The sequence below is a fragment of the Marmota marmota genome, unplaced genomic scaffold, assembly GCF_001458135.2.
Source record: "Marmota marmota marmota unplaced genomic scaffold, marMar, whole genome shotgun sequence".
In the NCBI taxonomy this organism is placed as follows: Eukaryota; Metazoa; Chordata; class Mammalia; order Rodentia; family Sciuridae; genus Marmota; species Marmota marmota.
In genome coordinates this window covers 4,784,916-4,808,847 of record NW_026000082.1, presented here as the reverse complement: position 1 = coordinate 4,808,847, position 23,932 = coordinate 4,784,916, and the positions used below count along the sequence as shown (strand labels likewise).

Genomic DNA, 23,932 nt, shown 5'->3' with positions numbered 1-23,932 from the left:
GTGAATGACAGGAACAGTATTGTTGCTTTTCTATGCCTTTACTGTGCAGGCTTTTCTGTATCTTGATGCTTTATTTCATTATTGAATGATTACTTCTTATTGATTCAGTTCATTTTGGTACTGTTTACCAAATGTCTACTTTGTGTAGAACATAGATTAATCACACAGTCTCCACTCTCAAAGAACTTTAGAGTCTTATAGGGAGAATAAGACACACATGTACAGTACTAAAATGCAGCATGCCCTAAGAGGTAAAATAAAGCTTTAGGAGCAGCTCAGAGAAGATGAATATTCTTTCCTGATGGGGGAATCAGCTATTTATGGTGGATAGATTGGACATTGAAATATGTGTGTGCTTAGGTGGAGTCCCACAAACAGAATCACCGAAGCAAAAGAAAAAGCGTGGAATACGGAGAACATGAGGGGTGTGAAGGGTATAATAATAATAGAAGATGAAATTCAAAAAGATAATCTAAGTGAAACAGAGAGACTTGATTTTAAATGCCAGAGGTTTGAATTTCACACATTAGGTGCTTGGAGCTCTGGGAGGCATTTTGAACCCTGAAATGGTCTCCTTAAGTTCCACTTCAGGCAGATGAGTGGAACAATGACTGGTAATGATATCCTGAAGGAGAAACTATGTTGAGAAGCCACTGCTATGGTCTCCTAAGAGATGCTAAGGGCTCAAGTAGAACTGGAGTTTAGTAAGGTGTTTATACTCCATTCCTCGACCAGAAGATATTCTTTTAGAATATCTTCATATAAGCAAGAACCTTCATTTTCCCTTTTGCTCAGAACTTGTGCTCTTTTGAATCCTAAGTGAGATAGAGCTGGCCTCGTGAAGAATGAGGAGGTGGATTACACAGGGAATGCTGTTAGCATGAGTTTCATTTTATTTTTAATTGTGCACTGCCTTTTTGAAATTTTGAGTAGCCTAATAAATATGCTCATGATCGGGAGTAGAAGGAAGAATTTCAGTTTGTTACATCTTTTAAACATGGTTTTGTAGAAAGAAATATTTGTGGATTTAGGCTGGCAATGAGAGTAATAAATCATGTTATAGTGTTTTTGAAAATAGAATTGGACTTAGGAAATATGGGGATGAAAAAATTTAAACCAAAATAAGATTTATTTTTAAAGTAAAGAACTTTGTAAAAAACTTTTAATTGTATCAAGAGGTATGGTTGCATTTTTAAAAAATATACTTAGTAACATCTCAAATCAAAGGGAAAAACAGTTGTATATACTGATACTGTTTTGTCGTGTTAAATGAGGGAACAGGGTAGCAACAAACACTGAACACCTGTCTAATCAGAAATGCTTTTCCAATCCATAATACCATCTTTAATGAATTTAACTTGTATTGAGGGTTGACTCTAAAACATCATTCCTGCTAAGGTTCTCATTTCCCAGTTGTAGGAAACTGTTGGTGAATAGTAGGCATGAAGAATATAAAGTAGCATAAAATAAAATAATAACCATCATTGCTTTATTTGGGAGATTTTGGAAGGAGAGTAGAACATTCTGAAGGTTTTGGCAACACTGGCCTCAATGGGGACTGGCCCTGTGGCTTACCAGTCTGGCTTTGGGTGAAGGCCCTTAAAAGTCCAACCACGAGCCCTGCCTCTTGCATGGGTTCACCTGTGGAAGGCAATTCCCCATGCAGTCTGCTGACTGTAGTCTTCCTGGGGAAGGTCGTTCTCCTTGAGCAGGCTTGGCTGAGCCAGCAGCTTTAGACAGGTGGCTTTGACGATCAGCAAGCAGGAGTGGTATGCCAGCCATCCGGATTAGCTGAGTCATCTTGGGTGTCAGTGGCCACCATCCATCAGCCAGATGGTCCTCAGGCCCCTGGGATCCATCGTGCCTTAGGATTCATGATGCTGACCTATTTCTTCTTCCTGTCTCTGACTGCTTGCCGTTTTCTGAGCTCCTGGTGAGTGGGGTGTGTTGATGGCATCTCACCCCATGAACCATTCTGATAACAGAGCAGAATTCACAGTGCAGTCACTCCAGCACAAACACGCTTACCGACTTTAGCCCCCCAAAAGTAATGCTTCAATGCTGTCCTCTCTCAACTCCACCTTCCTATTTGCTGAGTCTCCTCTCCTTCTGGATTTGGACTTCACAACTTCCTCAGTGGAATCACATCAAGCTGAAATCAGAAGAGAACATTTAACTGTAAAGTAGGAAAGAGCATGGACGTGGAAGTGAGACAGACCTAGGAGGAATGTCAGAATGGCCTAGACAAAGGAAACCGATAAGGCACAGCTGTTAGATTCAGAGGGCTTTGATTCTCATCAGAGAGATGAGAATTAATATACTAGTTAGGATGTAAAAGAGATGATGACAAGTGACACAAGAGGACCAGGTAAGATATTAGGTGACCTTAAAGAAAAGAGAATTTTTCCTAGCTGGGGGGAAGAAATGGGTTTAATGGAATAAGTAGCATTTGAGACCTGGCTGGTATGGCAGACTGCTTCATTTGAGCCTCTAGTTCCAAAATGTAGCTTTGGATGTAGGTGTAGTGGGTGTTGTTTTTGTTTCTGTTTACGTCTTAAAGGATGCCTTGACCTTTTGGAATTTATGTTGCTTTGCCCATGTGTTCCTAAGTCTTCCAAGGTGAAACATCAACTAAATAGCTGTTTCTTTTCCACTTTAGTATTCTTTTTATGAAGTTCAAGAAAATCTCATCTTCTATACTCACATTACTGATAAATGTAAAAGTAAAGATTCCTCTAGTTTGAGGAACACTTTCCTCTCCCCAAGGAAGAGAAAAGAGAGATTAGATGAACAGCATCAGTTGATGACCATCCTATTGAAAATCTGCTCTCATCTCCGACCAGAGGCAGAGGCCATTTTGCAGGGCTTCTAGAAGAGCTGCCTGTGGGTCTGTTCTGCATCTTTCTAATGTGCTGTGTTTGGATACCACAGCCTCCTCAGGGGCCACACAGTCCACAGAACCAGACACACTAAGACATTTGGACATTAAATGTTTTCCATAGATTAAGTCCTGAGTTTTTGAAATGGTAGTCCATTTGTTCAGAATTTTTTTTTTTTTTTGTCTTTAAAACTTAACCTACTGTCTAACATGCTGAAAATCTAAACATTTTTAAGATTTCTTAACTTGGGCAAGCTTTACACAAAATTTACTGAGAGAAGAATGTTGTAGCTAATGAAATTTTCTAGTTAACAAATACTAAAATGCTTTAAAAAAATCCACAGTCTCATGGTCTAATGACAATCATTTTATTTTTATTTTGGTGTGTGTGTGTGCCAATAATGGAAAAGGACTTCACACATACTAGGCAAGCACTCTTCAACTAAGCTACATCTCTGGTCTGACAATGATTGTTTAAAAGACTGGATCTTGTCTTCTGTAAGATTAGTTGTTAACAATACTGATGGAGGAACAAGGGAGCTTATTTAGGTCTAGCACAGGTGCCAAGAGCCTTGCCCTTAGTGGCAGTATTTTTGAGCTTTGAATCCTAGGTCTATCTCTTGCTAGCTAGAGTCCTTTAGTATCATTGTCCTGATCCATGGTTGGGGATCACAGCGGTGTAATTCTGTATAGGGTTGTTAGGAAGGCTACATGAGACATGGATAAAGAAGCTGCCTCAATAAAAAGCCAGAAACAGAAGTTAACTGTAGCTGGTGCTGTGCCCACTGATGTTTCATGTCCGCTCCGTAACCTGATAGGGTAGGAGTTTTTTTGGTGTGGGGTGTAGGGGCAGAGTTGTGTGGTATCAGAGATCCAACCCAGGGCCTCATGCATGCTAGGCAAGCAATCTACCATGAACTACATCCCCAACCCTTTTTAAATTTTTTATTATGAGACAAGGCCTTGCTGAGTTGCCCAGGCTACCCTTGGACTTGAGAACCTTCTGCCTCAGCTTCCTGTGTAGCTGGGATTATAGATGTGTGCCATCTGCCCAGCAAAGTCAGTATTTTTAATCTGACATTTTTATGGGCACCTTTTGTGTGTGTGTGTGTGTGTGTTAGGATTTGAACCTAAAGGTGTTTTACCACTGAGTCACATCCCTAGCACTTTTCATTTTTTTAAATTTTGGAACAGGATCTTACTAAGTTGCCTAGGGTCTTGCTAAATTACTGAGCCTGGTCTCTAACTTGCAGTCCTCCTGCTTCATTCAGCCTCCCAAGTCACTGGGATTACAGGCTTATCTGTACTTAAATACAAGTACAGCCATGTGTCATTTAACAACAGAAATGCATTGTTGGATAATTTTATCATTGTGCAAAAGTCTTGGAATATAAACCTAAACCTAGATGGCATAATTTACTACATACCTGGGCTATATGGTGTGTGTATGTATCTAGTATAGACTTTTAGTCCTAAGGCTGTGATGAGCAAAATAACATGAAATTAAATCTATCATAAGATGATGTAGTCATAATCAGGAGACACAGTAAACATGAGATGTATAAAGAAAATTGCTAGCATAACAGCATATTGTTTAACAGTAAACTTTTTTATAATGTCAGAAATTACAGTATAATTAACACAAATGATAGACATAGCAATAGAAAGCGTAGTACAGTAAATATGTAAGTCAATAACAGTTGTTTACTACCATTATCAAATATCACATGCTGTGCATATACTTTCCTGCAGCTGGCAGTGCAGCAGGTTTGCCCACACCAGCATCGTCATAGACATTAACGCCCTGTGCTGCATCATGACAGCTGTGACATCAGGAGGCAACAGGAATTTTTCAGCTCCATTATTGTTATATGAGACCACATCGTATACGTGGCCTGTCATTGACTGAAACAATGTCATGCAGCCCACGACTATACTCAGATTTAGAAAGCTCCTCGCCCCAAGTCATATAATTCCAAGTGGCAGAGTTGAGATGTGTACCACAATGTGACCAATTCCAAAGTCCATACTACTTTTTTTTTCCCCCTTAGATGACCTTTTCTTTTAGGTATTTCTCAAAGCCCTCTTTTTATTCTTTTTCCTTTATTTTTACACAGCTAATTTATTTTTATACATGGTAATTCTTCTCTAATCAAATAGTACAGAAATAACTAACATAAAAATTCCCCATTCTGGGAGATCCTTAGAGTAGAGGAAAGAAATCAGGGGAAGGGAGAAGCAGAAGGAAAGGGGAAATACTGGGGGATGATATTGGCCAAATTATATTGTTATATTGTGTGCATGTGTAAACACGTAACACCGATTCCCACCATTATGTACAACGATAATGCACCGATTAAAAAATGAAAAATTCCCCATTCCTTAATCCCGTTCCCTATAAGTGATTTTAAAAATGTGTTCTCTATGCTTATAGATAATTTCATTGTCATTTCATACTTTCTATGAAAATTTTGTCATAATTTACATTCTCTCAATGCTGTAAAAGTTCCCATTTCCCTGCAATATTATCAAGGCTGAATGTTCTTTTTCTGTTATGTTGTCCATTCTGTATCTGAAAGAATACTGTATCTTTGCTTTAATTTGCATTTATTAAATTACAAATGAGATTAAATGTCCCAAAACCCAAACTACTTTCTCTATAAACTATCGCACCGGAATTTGTAGTAGTCCCAGGATGGTGCAGTAGTTAATTAACTATAACAATTAGTATGTCATAATTCAATTGAATATGCCTAATGTGTTTTAGAATTTTAATGGGGCTTATTATTACTTGATGTTTTATTTATGTTAAATACATATTTTTAGAATTTTGCAGGAAAAAAATCATCAAGGAAATAAGCAATGTATTTATTGGTCTAACCAGTGCTTGCTAAGCACAGTGCTAAGTATTTGATTCAGAAAAATAAACAAGATAGTGCTGGTTGTGTAGCTCAGAGGTAGAGTGCTTCCCTAACATGTGTGAGACCATGAATTCAATCCCCAGCACTGCAAAAATAAAATAAGCAAAATAAACACATTTTCAAGAGTTTTAGTCTTGTATATAAAATAAACAACTGCCTCACCAAAAGCTTTGGTTGGAGGTAACAGAATAGCTAACTCAAACTGGCTAAAACAATGAGGAAATTTATTAGTTATCATTCTAGAAGGTGGCTAAGGATAGGGCTGGCCTCTAAGTTTGCCTGACCCCATAGCCCTTAGAGGACCAGTTCCTTCCATCTCTGTCTTTACTCTGTCACCCACTATTTCAGCTTCTTCCTAAGGCTGGTTCCTCCATCCTCATGTGATGGCTGCCTGTGGCAATTTGGGCTCCCTGTTTTCTTTCTGAGAGATATGTGGGCATCTTACAGCTCTATTAAGATTAAGGAAGAACTTTTCCACAAGTTTCCACAAACAAACCTCTCTCTTTTTGTCTCATTGGCCTGGGAGGTGGGGGGGAGGCGGGACCCATGCCTGAGGTACCCATTCCTTACAAAATTGTTGGGAAAAGGAATGAGATTGACTTTAGGCAATCAGAACTCTGCCTGGAACAGAAAGGAGGGCCCAGCTTTTCCTAAGGCATATTTGTACACAGTAGGATAGATACCTACCAAAAAGCAAATAAATAAAAGTAAGCAACCAAACACCAAATGGCCTTCTGCTAGAAATACAACAGGAATGACTTCTGCAGAAGCCAAATGATAATAAACGCAGCAATTGAGTGCACAGTGGGGGGCAGTGTGAAAGTACTCACACCACGATGTGAGTGAAGAATGACTTCCCTTTTCTTCTGAATGTCCCACAGGATCAGAGTGGCACAGAACCTGTTAGTAGTGAGGAAGATGGCAACCTGGAAGTTGGTGTTAAACAATTGCCTGGAAGTGATAGCTCCAACCTGGTGAGAATCCTGGGTGTCTTTCGTTCGATGTTCTTTTGGGGGATTGTATTATTTGAATTTTGTACCACCTCGGAAAGGACCATCTGTTGTGTTTGCTTTCCTTGGAATTTTAATCTCTGAGACAGAAGAAGCTTTCCACATAGCAGATCACCCTTTCACACCATCTACTGCCATCTTCACACTTGAGTTGTGTTGTCTGGCGCTGGAGAAGCAATTGCCCCCTTTAAATCTAGATTAGTGTTGTTTTTTACAGGGCTAGGGCTGTGCTGAGTTAATCCTGGAGACACAGGAAGAGACATTAAATGTTTTCCATTGATTCACGGTAAAAGATACCTATTCACCAGAGGCTGCTCAAGCCTTCCAGGAGAGTTTAGAGAACTCTCCCTCCTTACATACCTTAATGCTTGATATTATATTTGACAGTTGTTGAATGCTTGCTGTGTACCTGGAACTGTTTTGCAGCCAAGAACTTCTAGGGTTGGACTATAAGTTCTAGAAAGAAATATTGAGGCTTTTTTCTTTGTGATTTAAAATTCAAATATCAAGAGGTGTCACATGCCCAAAATCCCAGCAACTCAAGAGGCTGAAGCAGGAGAATTGCAGGTTCACAGCCAACCTCAGCAACTTAATGAGATCTTGTCTCAAAATTAAAAATAAAAATAAAAAGGTGTGGGGGTGTGGCTCAATGGTAAAGTACCCCTGGGTTCAAGTTCAATTCCCCCCCCCAAAAAAAAAACCCTCAAAGAATTCATCACTTAGAAGTCACTCTGATTTTAAGACAGCTTGAAGTTTTATTTTGCTTCAGGGAATTTGAGAAATCACCCATTTGTCTTCTTTCACCATTTCGAAAATATATTTTGAAGCTGGGCGTGGTAGCATGTGCCACAGTCCCAGCTACACAGGAGCTGAGGCAATAGGGTCATTTAAGACTAGCCTTCGAGATAAACAAAAGAAAGAAAAATAGAAAGATCGATAGGTTGATTACTGACTTAAATTCCATATCCTAGAACTGATTCTTTCAGGTCAAAAGGAAAAGACACATCAGCAAGAGTAGAAATTGTAATGGGCCACACCTGAACAAAGCTACCTGGGACCTAAGACCCCCCAGCATTGAGAATAGGACCATTGTTCATGGAAAAGGCATCCACAGGCTAAACCGTTCCTTTTCCCACATAGACCACACATTGGCTCCAAAGAGGGATGTGTGACATCAACAAATTTCACACTGAAATCCCTTCACTTAAAAATATTGCAGCCTGTTCTTTTGGGTACCATATCTCCAGATAAGTTAAGCAAAAGTCTTTTAAAGCAGCATGGAAAAGTCTTTTAAAGCAGTATGATTCTGTAAGTAGGGGTCCCCCTGTTTCATCTCATAGGAAATGTAGAAGGTGGAGCACTCCCTTGCTTCCTGGAAGACTCTGGTAGTCCCAATGACATTCCCAGGTAGCCTGAAGACCAAAGCCTCCTCCATCAACTCCCTTCCCAAGCAGGCAACAACAGTGATGAGCTCAAGTGTCACATAGTCGAAGAGCCCGAAGGACTGAGGCTCAGCTCTAGGTATTGTTTCATATTGCTTTTCACGAAGGGTAACAGGCTCCCCCAAAGCCATTTGCAATTTCTCTTTATCCCCATTGTTTCTTTCTCTTTTCCTTCCTTAAGTTTTGGAAGCCTCAAATTTCTTTGTCACTATTTCTAAAGGAATTGTGCACAGTCTAGTTGAGAAGAAGAAAGATAGCTTGACTTTGACAGCTTTTATAGTGTAAACATAAATGGCTAGCATAAAGCATTAGTTAAGATTATGGCATGGGGCAAGTTACTTGACCTCACTAAGCCTCAGTTTCCCCCTCTGACAAATGGCAATTATCAGGATGTTGGGAGGAAACAAATGGACTGACTCTTCAGAATAAATCCACAGAAAAATATAAGGCAGAGTGTCAGAACTTAGTTTATTCATTCCACAAATATTTTCCAAATGTCACTACACTCCAAAGATTGGGAAAATGTAAAAAAAAAAAAAATGCCTCCCTCATAAACTCATTCCAGGGTGATAAGTAGAAGAGAGATGGGTAACACATAAATTGGCAAAATATTAGATTTAATCATGAAATTGCCCGTTTATGGGGAAAGTAATTTTATATAGTTCAACCTAATATACACGTTTCTTATAATAGGATATTGATAACTGTTAATCATCTGCTACGATATTCTTAAAGGGGAAGTAACTTGTTTGTGAATAACTAGTTGTTATTTGACTACTTCTCTTATAATATTGCTGTACCATCCTAAGATTGTTACTGAATATTCCTTGTCCAAGGGCAACATCTAATCTGTACAGGCCTTGACTATTCTCATCCTTAGTTGGAAACGAGTAAGCTTTAACTCCTCAAAGTTTCTCCCTTGTTTTCTTTTTTTTAATTTTTTATTGTTGGTTGTTCAAAACATTACATAGTTCTTGATATATCATATTTCACACTTTGATTCAAGTGGGTTATGAGCTCCCATTTTTACCCCAAATACAGATTGCAGAATCACATCAGTTACACATCCATTGATTTACATATTGCCATACTAGTTTCTGTTGTATTCTGCTGCCTTTCCTATCCTCTANTGAACCAGCCTTGCATCCCAGGGATCTCCCTTGTTTTCTGAGAGACAAATGTCTCCTCGGGCACAGTGCAGGATGCCCCAGTTGTCTCTAAGAGTAGAACTTAGGCCTTGATCTTATTCTTTACATCATCAGTCAGAATAATAAAATTTGTATCTGAAAAACTATACCAGGCTGAAATGCATGGAGTAGGGGATATGTTATGGGAATTTAAAGGAGGAAGGAAAACCATCTCATTCAGGAATTAGGGACAGTTTCTTAGAATAAGGGCCTTTAAGGTGAACCTTTGAAGATTAGGCAGTGGAATGCTGAGGCTGGCATGAAGTCGAGAAGGGTTACCAGATAAATCAAATAGTCTGGGTGGGCTGGGGTGCAGCTCTGTGGTAGTAGAGCACATGCTTAGCATGCTCGAGGCCCTGAATTTGATCCCTACCATCAAACCAGAAAACCAATCTGGATTATGGAATAGCTGGTAAGGAGTAGGCTTTTGTAGAACAGCAACGGACAATAGCTTTGAACAGTGGAATCACAGAATTGAAGAGACTATATGCTGCGAATTATAGAATAATTCATTTAATTTATCAAATTAAAAGATTATTCATCTCTTTATGCTCAGTGCTTGTTAAATGTGTGAGGATAGCTGGGATGATTATGTGTGTACACAAGCTGCTACCTGAGAGAAACTGCACTCCAGAGAGCTATCCCCCACCTCTGCAGGGCTACTCACTGTTTTCAGAGCTAAGAGGATTCCCTGGGCCTATGCATTCTCCAGTGCTATTCCACCATTCAGTGGAGTCTGGCCCTGGTCCATCTCAGTGATTCCTTAGCACACAGCCAAGGCATTTGTCATATCTGCAGAAGGTATTCCATCTCTCTACGATATTCTTAAGGGGGATGTAACTTCTTTGTGAATCACGCGATGGTTGTGAAGCATGGATTCCAATTGTGAGAAACGGGAGGCAGGCAGGGAAGCATCTGGAATCCATTTCAGAATTCTAGGTGAGAGCCTGTTAAGATTATTTTTTAAGCCTTTGGAAAGAACATTTAAAAAAAAAAAAAGGTTTACACAGAACTTTGCAATTTATGAAACAAAATTTCATCTATCTCATTAGCTTGATTTTTAAATATCTCAATTTTTTCTAAAATGGTATTAAGTGGGTTCATGATCTATTCAATATTATTCCCAAAATAACTGCATATAAAAGTAGGGCAGAAATTATTTATCCAAAATTTATAGATGAGACCTTATCTGCTCAGTGAAGTATAGTAAAACTAGGAACTGGGGAAGCCAGGGCTCACTCTGAAGGGCCCTATGCTCTTTGAAGCTTGCTGGCATAGAAGCTAATGGATCCCTAAAATAATTATTTTAATCTATGGTTAAACTCAGTGTTTTTCAAATGTATAGGATATGCGTATTCATATGATTCTTTTTTAGTAGTACAAACACTAGAGCCAGACTTCTTGAATTCATACCCTGGTTCCACTATTCCTAGGGAAATGACTCAACCTCTCTATGCCTCCACTTATTTTTTATAAAATGAGGGAAAGAAACAGGGATGTTGTAAGAGTTAAAGGAGTTCATGTTAAGTATACTTAGAACATGCCAGAGTACAATGTAATCACTGTTTAAGAGTGAGTTGTTGTTAACGATGATTTTATAATTCTGATTAAAGGAATAAGGTTTAGCCATAAAAGGATTAGCTATTCTGAGTGAAGAATTAAGGTATAATATGAAAATTGAAGTAAACTTTTTAACCCCCAACATGTACTTTTAATGTATTAGTTAGGGTTCTCCAGAAAGACAAAACCAACAGGATATATAGATACATGAGAGGAGACTTATTAGGGGAACAGATCATAGGGACCAAGCCCCACAGCAGGCTGTGGGCAAGGGGGAGAGCTAGGGAAACCAGTTTCGTGTCTCAGTCCAAGTTCAGAGGCTGGAGAACCTAGAGTTCTGATGTCCAAGGACAGAATATGGTGTCCCGACTCCAGAGGAGACAGACTTTGCCTTTCCTCTGCCGTTTTGTTCTATCCAGGGCCTCAACCAGTTGGATGGTGCCACACTGAGGGCAGATGTTACTTACTCCCTTGATTCAAAGGCCAATCTTTTCTTGACACATGGTCACAGACATACCCAGAAACAATGCTGTACCAGCTCTCCGGGTTTCCCTTCATGCAGCCACATTGATAACTAAAATTAACAGTTCCTGCTAATAATAGTAGACAGCATCAGTTGAATGCTTGTGTGCCAGGTTGTTCTGATCTTTTCATACATTCACATAACAGCCCTATGAAGTTATCAGTAGTATTATCACCGTGTAAGAGATGAAGAAACCGAGGCACTGAAACATTAAATTAGTTCCTAAAATCACTCTCGCTCTGGACCAGGGGCTGAGCTCTAAACCACTTGGCAGTGCCACTTGTCAGCCAGACACACAAGAATAGCAACACAGTTACACTGGCACTCAACTTTGTGATTTTCATTTCCCTTTGTCTTCATCTTGATCTCTTAATGTAGGAGACTGGCATATAAACTGGTAAAGAGTCTGAAGTTTGCCTATCAGTCCTTTTACACTGAGAATTAAAGCTATGTATAGATCTCAAACAGGTGTTTCATAAAATAAAGGAAACTGTTTCAAGAAGCAAACCTGTGCCAGATGTTCTCCTAACAGCTATCCCCACTGCACACGTTATTAGCCCTACTTGACTATAAGAACTGACTCTTGAACATAACACGTCCGTTGTGGAGATCCCACAGCTGCTGGGTGGCATGGTTAGGACTAACCCCAGTTCTCTTTGCCTCTCCAGCCCATCTGCTCTCCCATACGTAGTTCATGTAGGCAGCCTTTCGTAAAATAGAAGAAACACCATTGTGTGATCCATTTGTTTAAACAATACATACTAACCAGGTAACTCTTGTGTGTCAGACATGGTGTGTGTGCTGGGGACTCAGCAATGAGCAGCCCTGTCAGAGCTTCTGACAGGGCTTGAAGTGGAGGAGGACTGGAGCTCAACATCAGCCTGATGTCCTTAGAAACTTAGTAGTTACTTCAGAATGCAGGAGAGGGAAGGGAAGGAAGAGACAGTACTGCTTTCTTACCTCTGCCTTTGTATCACTGACCCTGTGTGAGTCCATAATTTTCTGCTTTGATGTAAAGCCAATTTGCCTCTTCTTTTATTCTTGGCCATTCTTCTCCATGCTGTGATAATTACTAATAGTCAGTAAAGTAATTGAAAAGCAACCAGTTTACAACAAAATAATAAAAACAAAAATAACCCAAGTGAAAAGTGGGTAAAGGTCTGAATAAGCATTTCTCCGAAGATATGCAAGCGGCCAATGAACAGATGAAAAAATGCTCAACAGCTTCACCATTAGAGAAATGCCCATTGGAACTACAATAAGATACCACTTACACCCAGTAGGATGGCTGTAATCAAAAAGACAGATAATAAAAGTTGCTGACAGGATGTGGAGAAATTGGAGCTCTCATACATTGGTGATAGGAATGGAAAGTGGTATCTGTGGTTGGGAAAACTGTTTGTGGTTCTTCAAAATATTAAACATAGTTGCCATATGACCCACTTTCACTCCTAGCTATATACTCAAGAGAAATGAAACATACAAAACTTATACATGAATTTCATAGCCGTATTTTTCATGGCAGCTCCTCAAATAGAAGGAACTCAAATATCCATTATCTGAATAGATAAAATGTGGCATATGCATACAATGTAATATTTAACAATGAAAAAGAAAAAGGTACATGATGCTGCAGCCACATAATTGTATAACTCTATTTATATGCAGTGTCTAGAAGAGGCTTATCTATAGGAACAGAGAGTGGATTAGTTGCTGTGTATGACAGGGGACAGAGGAATAGAGTATGGGGTTTCTTTTCAAGGTTATGAAAATATTCTAAACTTAGATTGTGATGATGTTTGCACAACCTTGTGAATATACTGTAGCTAGTCATATTGGATTGCATATTATAGAGCGGTGAATTATATAGTGTTAATTATGTCTTGATAAAGATTAAAAAAAAAAAGCTACAACCAGAAGGAAGAGGAAAGAGGGGAATTAAAAAAGTAATCCACAAACTGAATCAGAAATGCTGAAACAACCTTAAAAAAAGTCTCCACCTTCCGGAATATTTTGCAAGTGTTCAATAATCTGTATCTTACTAGAAAAGGTTCAGTGTCTTTGTCCACCAGAATTAAAGGCTATAAGTTCTTTCATTCTGCTGTTATTATACCTGTGTTAGATCCTGGGAAGATGCTACTGAAGGTAAACAAACATAGTCTCTTATGTTGCTTACAGTCTTCACAGAGAGAGATGTTACTCAGATGGTGTCACAAATAGATTGACACTTCAACTTTCATCAAAGCTGAGAACTAGAGATACTTACTGCAGAGGATGTATGATAGGATTTGATCTTGTCATGGGAGATTCACCCAAGGATAATTGACTTGAGATTTGAAGGAGAGGTTGACAATACAGTCATTCCTCAGTACCTTCAGGGAATTGGTTCGAGGACCCCTTTGAAATACCAAAATCCTTGGATGCTCAAGTCCCTTATATTGTAATGGCATACTGTTTGCATATAGCCTGTGTGCATCATCTCATTCTCTCTAAATCATCTGTGGATAATAATACCTAATATAATGTAAGTGCTATGTAAATAGTTGTAATATTGTTTAGGTAATAACAACAAGGAAAAAATCTGTACATATTTAATATGGATATAATTTTATTTTTAATATTTTCATCCATGGTTGGTTGGATCCTTGGAGGCAGAACCTATACACAACAAGGACCCACTGTAATTGAGAATGTGGCCAAAAAGAATCAAAGGAAATTTCTAGGTGCTCTTAGAGACTCAGGGAGTCCATGAACTGTGAGTCCATGGGTGCCAGAACTAGTGAGATGGAAGCCAAATTAGAGGGGTCAGCAGGTGCCAGGTCACATCAAGGAGGAGGCCTCTAGGCTGACAGCAAGGGGAAGCCATATAGGACTGTAGGAGGTGGGGCTTCAGTGAGGTGATCAAACTGCACAGGCCAGAGTGGAAGCCAACAGACTGGATGGGAGTTTATGGCAGAAATGGCAGTCAGACGGTGATGGCAGCAGTATGTATTCTCAGATTTTGTTTTTGCAAAGACCACATACAATAAATATGCTTTCCTCTCCAGCAAGGAAGTGTTTGTGTTTACCAGTTAAGTACCATAAAAGTTGCCTGTAAAAGGATTTGCTTTTCTTGCTTCCAGTGTACAAACCCACTTCTGTATGTGTTTGGTAAACCTGCCTGTGACTGCAGGTTTAGAGCTATTTAAATGGTAATAGTTTCACTCTCTGGGTCTTCAGAATAAGCAGTATCCCAGGGCTTGGCTGGCAGCTCACTATTACCCTGCTAGAAATGGCTCCAACAGATGTGCCCTGCATTCTTTCACCATTTTGTATAACTGCTCAGTAGTAGTACAGTCTGTGGGTCAAGGACAGTTGTCATTACACACCTGGTTCGTATATAGCAGCCTCAATAACATTTCAATTTTCTACAATTTTTCAAAACTGTTTGAATTTTCAAACTGTCGATGGTGTCTGTCTTTACTGTTATCTTTTCATTGCAAAATATAATTCTGACCCTTTGTGTAGGACTAGAAAAATGAACATATTCATGTCAACTCAAGGTAGCATCCAATCTGCAGTTTCTGTGGATATTTTAGAATTACAGGGTAGCAAGATGCTTGGGGAAGCATGAAGTGTTTCTGGAATTAACTTAAGTGGGCTGTGACATGGAAACTCACACCACAGCTGACAGCACATTTCACCATGTCAGCATCCCCACCAGCTAGAATACCAACATCATAAGAGCATTCTTGACCTTCTCTCTACCTGATATACTTGATCCACATACAGTTTTCAAATATACTAATGAAAGATCAGGGTTGTACATTATAAGTAATACTTGGATCTCTAAATGAACTGGCAGTACTTGCCTTCCCAGGTGAAAAAGGCATCAGAAACAACTGATGTCTCTCAGCTCTTTGAGACTTGGATCTGCATCTGCCACTCCTAAGCTCCTACCTGGGAAAGTGGCCTGTGCTGTCTGTCTACATTTTTTTATCCCAAAGTGGAAAAGGATGATGCCCACCTTTATGTTGTGAAGAGCGAGAATGATTTTTATACGTGAAACTCTTAGCACAACACTTTGCATGCAGCAAGACTCCATAAATGACAACTAGCATTATACCAAATGTTGACTATAGAAAATCTAGGTGTGCCAGGGCTCTTGTTATTCAGTACACACCTCTAGGGAGAGGCTGTGATGGGACAAGCTCTACAAATATAAAGATAAATAAGGTACTTTCATGTATAGGAATACACTGTATCCCGTCTAATGCAGAGGTAGTAAACCAGTTGTGAGGACTCAGAATCAGCCCACAGACATGTTTCCCTAAGCCTATGCAATATTCTTAAGATGTTTGAGCTAAGTTTATAGAGAGGAGCTTCTACATAAAAATCCTGGTTTCCATTTTCTACTAAAAATGGACCAGCCTTCTAAGCTGCCCCTTCAATTATGTACCACCAGTTTATTTCAGTCCCACTTTTCTGCTATGCTTTTACTGCCCACCCCCAGCCTGCCTTCCCTAACCCCATCTCTGGTAGGTAACCAAGTCTGCATCCCTGGACTGGTACTCAAGACCACCCTGGGTACTCAGGAGCTGGATGGTGGAGGGCCTTGTGGGCCAGGAGAAAGGTCTTTATACCCAGGGGAACCTTTCAGTGGAATTTGATAGGATTTTAATGAGATTGGCTTTCTGAAGGGCTTCTGAGTGCTCTGTGAAGAATCATTTAGAAGATATTAAATCTGAAGTCAAGGAGAAAGTTAAAAGGCTATTAGAACAATCAAAAGGAAAGTTGATAGTGACCCAAACCAGGGATCTAGTAGTGAGGGTAGAGAAATATGGACAGTATTTTCAATATATACAGGTGTTAGAATTAATAGGAGTTAACAATCATGTGAGTGTCAAAGTTAAAATGGGAGAAGTCAAGAATGATTCTCAGGTACATCAAGGGCAGCTAACTGGCAGGTTAGTTGATACTATTTACTAAGAAAAGAAACAGGAGGAAGAGGATATTTGTGGGGACAGATGATAAATTCACTCTTGACTGTTGTAGATGTCTCTGTAATACAGGGAACAATAACTGAATGCCTTCTTAGTAGGTACCTGTCACTCATCATTCTTTATCTCTTCTGTTTCTGAAAAATACTTTACATATTATCTCATTTATCCTGACAGAAATAATACAGTCCACCATTTCTTAAGCACAGGAACTGAACAGAGTGTTATCTCCGTCTCCCGTGAGTGAAAGCTTTCTTATTATCCACCTGCATTTTGCAGATGAGAGACCTAAGCATGCTAGAAGTGAATTTACTTGCCCAAAGGCTAAGAGCCTGTAAATGCCATGATAAAGGACTCAAAGCCTTCAGTGTTGGACTCACTGACTTTCAAAGAATGAAAGGCAGCATAGCCACAATGCTTTACAAAGAGATAGTTGCTATTAACCCATACAGAAGCTGAAGTCCACTGGGGGTCATGGTGCATGCCTATAGTCCCAGTGACGGGAGACTGAGGCAGGAGCATCACAAGTTTGAGGCCAGCCTTAGTGAGACCCTGTCTCAAAATTTAAAAAAAAAAAAATAGAAGGTCTGGGGGTTGTAGCTCAGTGGTAGTTAAAGCTTAAAGAAGTCAATTTTTCAGAGAGTACATAACCTAACGTAGGAAAACCAGGATATGAACCACTCTCAGACTCCAACAACTAACCTTTTCTTCTGTCCAAATACTACTAAAGTTATTAGACCCATGTGTGGCTGTGAGAAGAATGAAAAGTAATAACCATTCTTTTTTTTTTAATATTTATTTCTTAGTTTTCAGTGGACACAACATCTTTGTTTGTATGTGGTGCTGAGGATCGAACCCTGGCCGCACGCATGCCAGACGAGCGCGCTACCACTTGAGCCACATCCCCAGCCCAGTAACCATTCTTCATAAAGCCTTATCTATTCAATTTGAAGGACTTGTTTTTAATATGTGTCCTACCTAAATTTTTAGTGTTAAAATGACTCTTCCTACATGGCATTTTTCTAATAATGTATGATGATAGCTTGCACAATTATAGTTAATGTGTTGAATCCTTTGACATCGCTGATATTTAACCATTTTGACTTGCAAAGTGGCAACTTATGAATTATGCTGGAATAATATTAGTTTGCTCCAACTTAATATTTCTTTGGTCTTAGTTACTTGCTCCCCCATAAAGGAAGAGGTAATTCTGCATCTCCAAAGTTTACCCCAAAGGTTTCTGACCTGTGAAATTGCAGTCAGAGAATAATCTACTTTGCTTCATGTTGTGTCCATAGAATTAAGAGTACTTGGAAATGATTCAATGAAAGCAGGCATGAGAGAAGTCAGCAAGAGCAGGCTGTGATTTTAAACCTGGAGGAGTAAGAGGTTGATATTGTCACAATTAAAAAAAAGAAAAAAAGGTAAAACCAGATTTGTGGGAGACCATAACGAGTTCAGTTTGGAATTTTAACTTTTAAGGGAATAATATGGCATGTGATTTTTGATATAGGCTTAATTTATCAATTTTGATTCCCATGTTTAATTTAAAATATTCCTTTTTTGAAAATGCTGGCATTCAAGTTTAAAATGTGTTTCTAATACTTATAGCTCCTTGTTAGGTTTTACTTCAAGGCTGGAATTCCCAAATGTAATATCCTGTTCATTTTTAAAACAAGGTCCTGAACTGTATATTTAAAATCCATTTTGACCCCCAATTTGCAGTCCATCAAGAACTGCTGGATTTCTGCTTTGGCTATTGGGAGCAGATGTCACTGGGAATCTTATTTTCTGTTTCAACCCACTGTGAAAATGGAATCTATAGCAAGGGTCTGAGAGTTAGTTCCCTGTGAGGGCAGGAAAATGTGCCTGAGTCAGCAGGAGCCTCTCTTTTGTGACAGTATGCAAATTGGCAATGGCAGAGTTCAAGTGCATTCAAATATGTGACATTTTTCACAGCTCATCATTCTTTATCTCTTCTGTTTCTGAAAAACACTTGAGATTTGTGTGTTCTGTTTTCCTGGTCATAAAATATTCGGTAGATTCACAGTCAAATTTACTTCCTTCATGAAAATCACAAGAGAAAAGCTTTGGCAGGGGTGTAGCCCAGTGGCAGAGCACAATTTGCACGTGAGGCCCTGAGTCCAATCCCCAGCACTGAATAAAAAAAGGAAAGAAAAGCTTTTGTTTTTTTTCTTCCATTCTGTTCCCTTCTTTGTGACAAATGAAGATAATTTGGAGATGTGAGGACGACAAGGAAAGTAACCTCATGAACTCAAAGACAGTAGAAATACAGGTGCCCATCTGTAACAGAGTCACACCTCTTACATCTGCTCACCTTTACTCCCACCCCCTTTAACTGGGGCTGTGGAGACTTGTTATTCAACTTGAAATTTAGCTTGCCTGGATGGAATTACTTGCTATCAGATTTTTTTTCTAAATGGGGAAAGTAATCTTATAATCGTAATTCTTAGCACTAAGACTCCAAAGAAGTGAAATGATGTGACACTCAGTGCAGAGCTCATCGTTTCTCACCCCTAGCTGAGGGCCCATCTTCTGAGTCCTAGACCCCATGGAAGCCAGCACTGCTCAGGCACGATCTTATGGCACTCTGTTTTCTGGAGAAGTGAGTTTGTATGGAGGGCCCGTTATGTCCTGGGCATGGTGCTAGCTAGCCACAGTGCCTGTGGAGTGGACAAGACCCAGGTTCTGCCTTCAGAACTACTGAGAATAAAGTGGCCGACTCTCTTGGCATGTACCGTGCACTGCAGTGGGCGCCATTCTAATTCATATGTTATAGGAGATTGATCTGCTCCTATCCCTATAGTGTAGATAAGGAAACTGAGGGGCAGAGATATTCAACTATTGAATGTTGCAGCTAGGATTTGCATCCAACTTTAAATAAGTTTTACATACACATACACATATATATTTCGAGGTTGGGTGTGGTACTGAGGATGGGACTTTAAACCACTGAGCTATGTCCCTGCTTTTTTGTTTTTTTATTTTGAAATGGGATTTTGCTAAATTTATGAGGCTGGTCTATAACTTGAAATCCTCCTGCCTCAGCCTCCTAAGGCACTGGGATTACCACCCCACCCAGCTGCTAAATAAGTAATTCTTACCTGGACACAACGGCCTACACCTGTAGTCCTAGGTACCGGGAGACTGGGACAGGAGGGTTACTTGATCCCAGGAATTCCAGGCTAGCCTGGGCAACATAGCAAGACCCCATCTCAAAATAAATAAATAAATAAATATGTAAGTAAGTAATTCTTGTTGTTAACAAGTATTTTTGAAAGGCAAAGAAAGGTGTTGTGCTAAGGCAATTTCACCTAATCTAGGTGGTTGGATGAGTCAGAATTAGGCTGAGACTGATCCAGGTAAAGGTTATCTTTTTCTAGTCTATTCAAGGGCTACAAAGTGGAAGCCCAAAACTCAACAGCAGACATTTGTGTTTGTTGTTTGTCTAATGGGCATGTTTAAAACTTGTTGAATATGAATTGTTTGGTCTGAGCACTCCCTCACTAGTGTGCTGCTTATACTCATTTCACCTCATTCATTGCCATTTGAATGCATCTGAGTTTGTTGTCCCAAGTCCCTTCTGGGAGAGATGGTCTTCACTCCAATTTAATCAGGAATCTCTTGGCTACAAATGACAGAACTTCAACTTGACCTTATTTAAGCAAAAGGGGAAATTTTTTTCACATTTTTTATTGGTGCATTATAGTTATACAAAATGACTGGATTTGTTGTTACATATTCATATGTGCACACAATATAATAATATAATTTGGTTGAGATCATTCCCTAGTATTTCTTCCTTCCCTTCCCTTTTCCCTGGTCCCATTCCTCTGGTCTACTGATATCCCTTCGATTTTCATAAAATCACCCACTTTTCTTTTCCTGCAAAAAGGGAAATTTGCTGAAAAGCTACAGGTTGCCCTCCTTACACCCCCACACAGGAAGGGCAGGATTGTCCCACTGAGCCTCAGGGACAGTTAGAACCAGAGATCTACAAGGGGGATTCTCTGCTTTTCTGTCGATTCCTTTCTGCTGCAGACATGCTTCTTCAGCATGATGTGACTGTGGCTACCAGAAGCCTGCCCAACGCAAAGGAGCTGACTCTTCCCTTGGGTCCACTTTGGAAAATCTGTAGGATGTTCTTGTTTGGTTCAGATGTCTACCCTTAGACCAATTAGATGATGTGTTTTGATTACCCAGATTTGGGACTGAAGTCAACCAGCTGTAGGCATTGCTGCAGGATACTTCTGTCATTAACATCTATCACATATATTCCCTGTTGCCTTTTATGTCTATCCCTCAGAAATTCAGAAGTGTCTTTCTTTTTTCTTTTTTTTTTTTTTTGATGATACTAGAAATTGAACCATTGAACTATGTCCTCAGCCCTTTTTATTTTTTATCTTGAGACAGGACCACACTATGTTGCTCAGATGGGCCTTGAACTTGCAATCCTCCTGCCTCAGCCTCCTGAGTTGCTGGGATTGTAGGCATGCCCGGCTCAGACGTGCCTTCTATTGATCAAAATAATTTCCCTGACCCACAAAGCATCATCTTTTAAAAGCTCACAGAACTGTCCTCAGGGTTATAACATAATGCCAAAGAATGTGTCATATCAGTCGGATTCATGAAACAACATGATCTTTCCATATGCTTCCTCAGTCTTCTTATTTAGGGGCTCTCTGTGCAAAGTTAACATCTTGGATTGTCCCCAGCTCAGCTTTTAAGGCACTAGGAGTCCACTGGTGCATAAAATTGAGTACTGACTCAGTAATCTCCCATAGTTGGGAAATTAACATATGGGAGATTAGCAAATTCTAAATAGATATTTAAACACAAAAGAAAGTGACCCAAGTTTCACTGTGGTGGCCATAGTTCCTTCCTTCCTTCCTTCCTTCCTTCCTTCCTTCCTTTCTTTTTTTATGGTTCCTTATACTTTTAAAATTTTTATTATTTTTTTACTTATATATGACAGCAGAATGCATTACAATTCATATTACACATATAGAGCACCATTTTTCATATCTCTGGTTGTATACAAAGTATATTCACACAAATTCGTGTCTTCATACATGTACTTTGGATACTAATGTCCATCACATTCCACCATCATTTCTAACCCAATGCTTCCTCCCTTCCCCTCCCACCCCTCTGCCCTATCTAGAGTTCGTCTATTCCTCCCATGCTCCCTCTCCCTACCCCACTCCGATGGTTTTGGTTTTTCTTCCCCCATCCCAAGTTCAAAACAGGCAGGCATGACTTGTTCTGACCCAGCATTGAACATAATAATGGAATCGCTGACTAAGAGCCTCCTGTGTTGTTGGAGGTCAGCAGTGCTTTCCCTTCCCCTTGCCATTTGCTCTTGGTTGGGAGCAAGTTGTGTCTGGGTTAACTTCTGGCTTAGCAAATAATTAGCTTCTCTGTGCCTCAGTTGCCTCTACTCTAAAAAGAAATTATAATAGTACGTTATCGTGTACATCAGTAAGTGTGTAATGAGCCTAGCTCAGAAGCAGGGACAGAGTCAGTGCTCAGTAGAAACCAGCTGTCGTTATTATCATCCTCAGTACTACCAGCCCCTTCCCTGGGTTCAGAGGGCTGAAGGTAGTCAGCCTGAGAAATGAGATTGGCCCAGGCATTGTGATAAATAGAAAGATAGTCCATTTTCAGAATATAACATTTAGCCTTAGTTGTATTCAATTTTAGCCATTTTAATTGTAGCCCTTTGTTCACCCCAGTTTTAAAATGAGCTAATCATGTTGATGGTACCCCCAAGCTCCTCTAGTCGGGGCGAAGGGCTGTGCTACATTAGGGATGTAGCCCGCTTGCTAACCAGGTCCCTGTAGCACACCCTTCTGGCAGGAGTAAATGCCTTGCCCACCCGCTTTCAAGTACAATCAGACCTAGGTTTGATTTCCTGCAGCACCTGAGCACCTTGGTTATTTCTAACACCTTTTCAGAAGTTCAGTTCCTCACTTACTCCTTCTACATTTTTTTAGGAGACTCTTACTTTTGCTCCCTCTGTTTGATTCACACAAGAAGGGAAAATATCAGTGGTTTCTATTTATAGGGCAATTTGGAGTTTTTACTCTAAAAAAAAGCACCTGTTAGCCCTGTCAACCTTTCCATGTTTTTTTTTCCTCTGTTCTTAACCATGATCCTTTATAAAATAGAGGACAGAGAGTTACATTCACTGTTAATCCTTTCTTTTCCTGTCTGGCTCAGAGTCTACCTGAGGGAGCAAAGATGTTCATATTGTGCATGGGAGATGTACATAAAAGGAAACAGTACAATATTGCATAAATAATGATAAATGATCATGAAGGGCTACCTCCCAAGGGCTCAGGGAAGAATTATGGGATGTGATGTTCATTTTATGTCATTTTATGTCTTATGATCTATTCAGGAACAAAGTTTAAGGGAGGGAGACATGGATTCTAAGATTTTTGCCCCATAAGAAGGAAATTAAAAGAATTTAGATGAGTGAGAAGAGTCCAGCCCTATAAAATAAGTCAGCTAAGGTAGTCACAACCATCGAGGGGACCTAGGTTTCAGTCTCAGGATTGTGTGCTGGGGTTAAATTTCTCAGGCTGTAAACCAATAGAGAACCAGTGAGGCAGGATGCCTTGTTACCTAATCTCATAAGGAGCAGCTGGGCATAACCCAATTGTTATCTATGTGTTGTTACAAATCTGGCGGGAGCCTATTGAGGAATGGGTGTGTGAATAAGCCCAGAAAAGGAAGTCACGGTAGGGAATGTCAGATAGTTATTCCAACTTTCCCCAAAGGAGAAAGTGTCCCGTCCAAGTCATTGGTTTGTTCTGACCAGTTCACCCTGCATTCAGGAACATAGCTCAATTCCATTTACTATCATAACGAGTATCGTCATCAAATGCTGATATTTGCCAGATGTTGTGCCAAGTGCTTTCATACATTGCTTCATTTAATCCTCTTAGTAGCCCTAAAGTCTGACTACTGTTTTTTTTTTTTTTCCAATTTTGTAAATGAGGAAATTGAGGCTTAAAGAGGTCAAGTAATCTGCTCAGGTGTGCAGAGTCAAGGAATTTTTTTTTATTTCCAGATCAGTTTCCCTTCCCACATTCTGAGTGCTAGACCCCAGCCAGTAGTCTCTCAGATTTTCCAAGCACCAGAGCAGACTAATGCTTTCTCTTGTCCAAATCAGTGTCTCTCAATGTTTCCTGCCTTGCCCCCACCCAATTGCAAAAGTTCATGCCTTAAACTAAATAATCAGATGATACTTTCCCCTATAAATTTGCCTATAATAAAAGGGTAAGATGTGGTGGGAGGCAGACTTTAACATTCTGACCAATTTATAAAGTATCATTTCAGTTAATAAGCTGTCCTTTGGCTATGCATTGGATTCTGACGTGTCTTGGTAATTTTCTTCTCTGTT

At 39.7% G+C, this 23,932-nt stretch overlaps 1 protein-coding gene across 7 annotated transcripts in view; it reads left to right on the top strand.

The window, feature by feature from the left end:
- The window catches only part of Patj (PATJ crumbs cell polarity complex component), a 342,906-nt gene that overhangs the window by 247,641 nt on the left and 71,333 nt on the right, over window positions 1–23,932 (top strand). For all 7 annotated transcript variants that reach the window (XM_048815262.1, XM_048815263.1, XM_048815259.1 and 4 more), the window contains one exon: window positions 6,681–6,773. In XM_048815262.1, coding sequence (XP_048671219.1) covers window positions 6,681–6,773 — 93 coding nt within the window. The remainder of the gene's footprint in view (window positions 1–6,680; window positions 6,774–23,932) is intronic.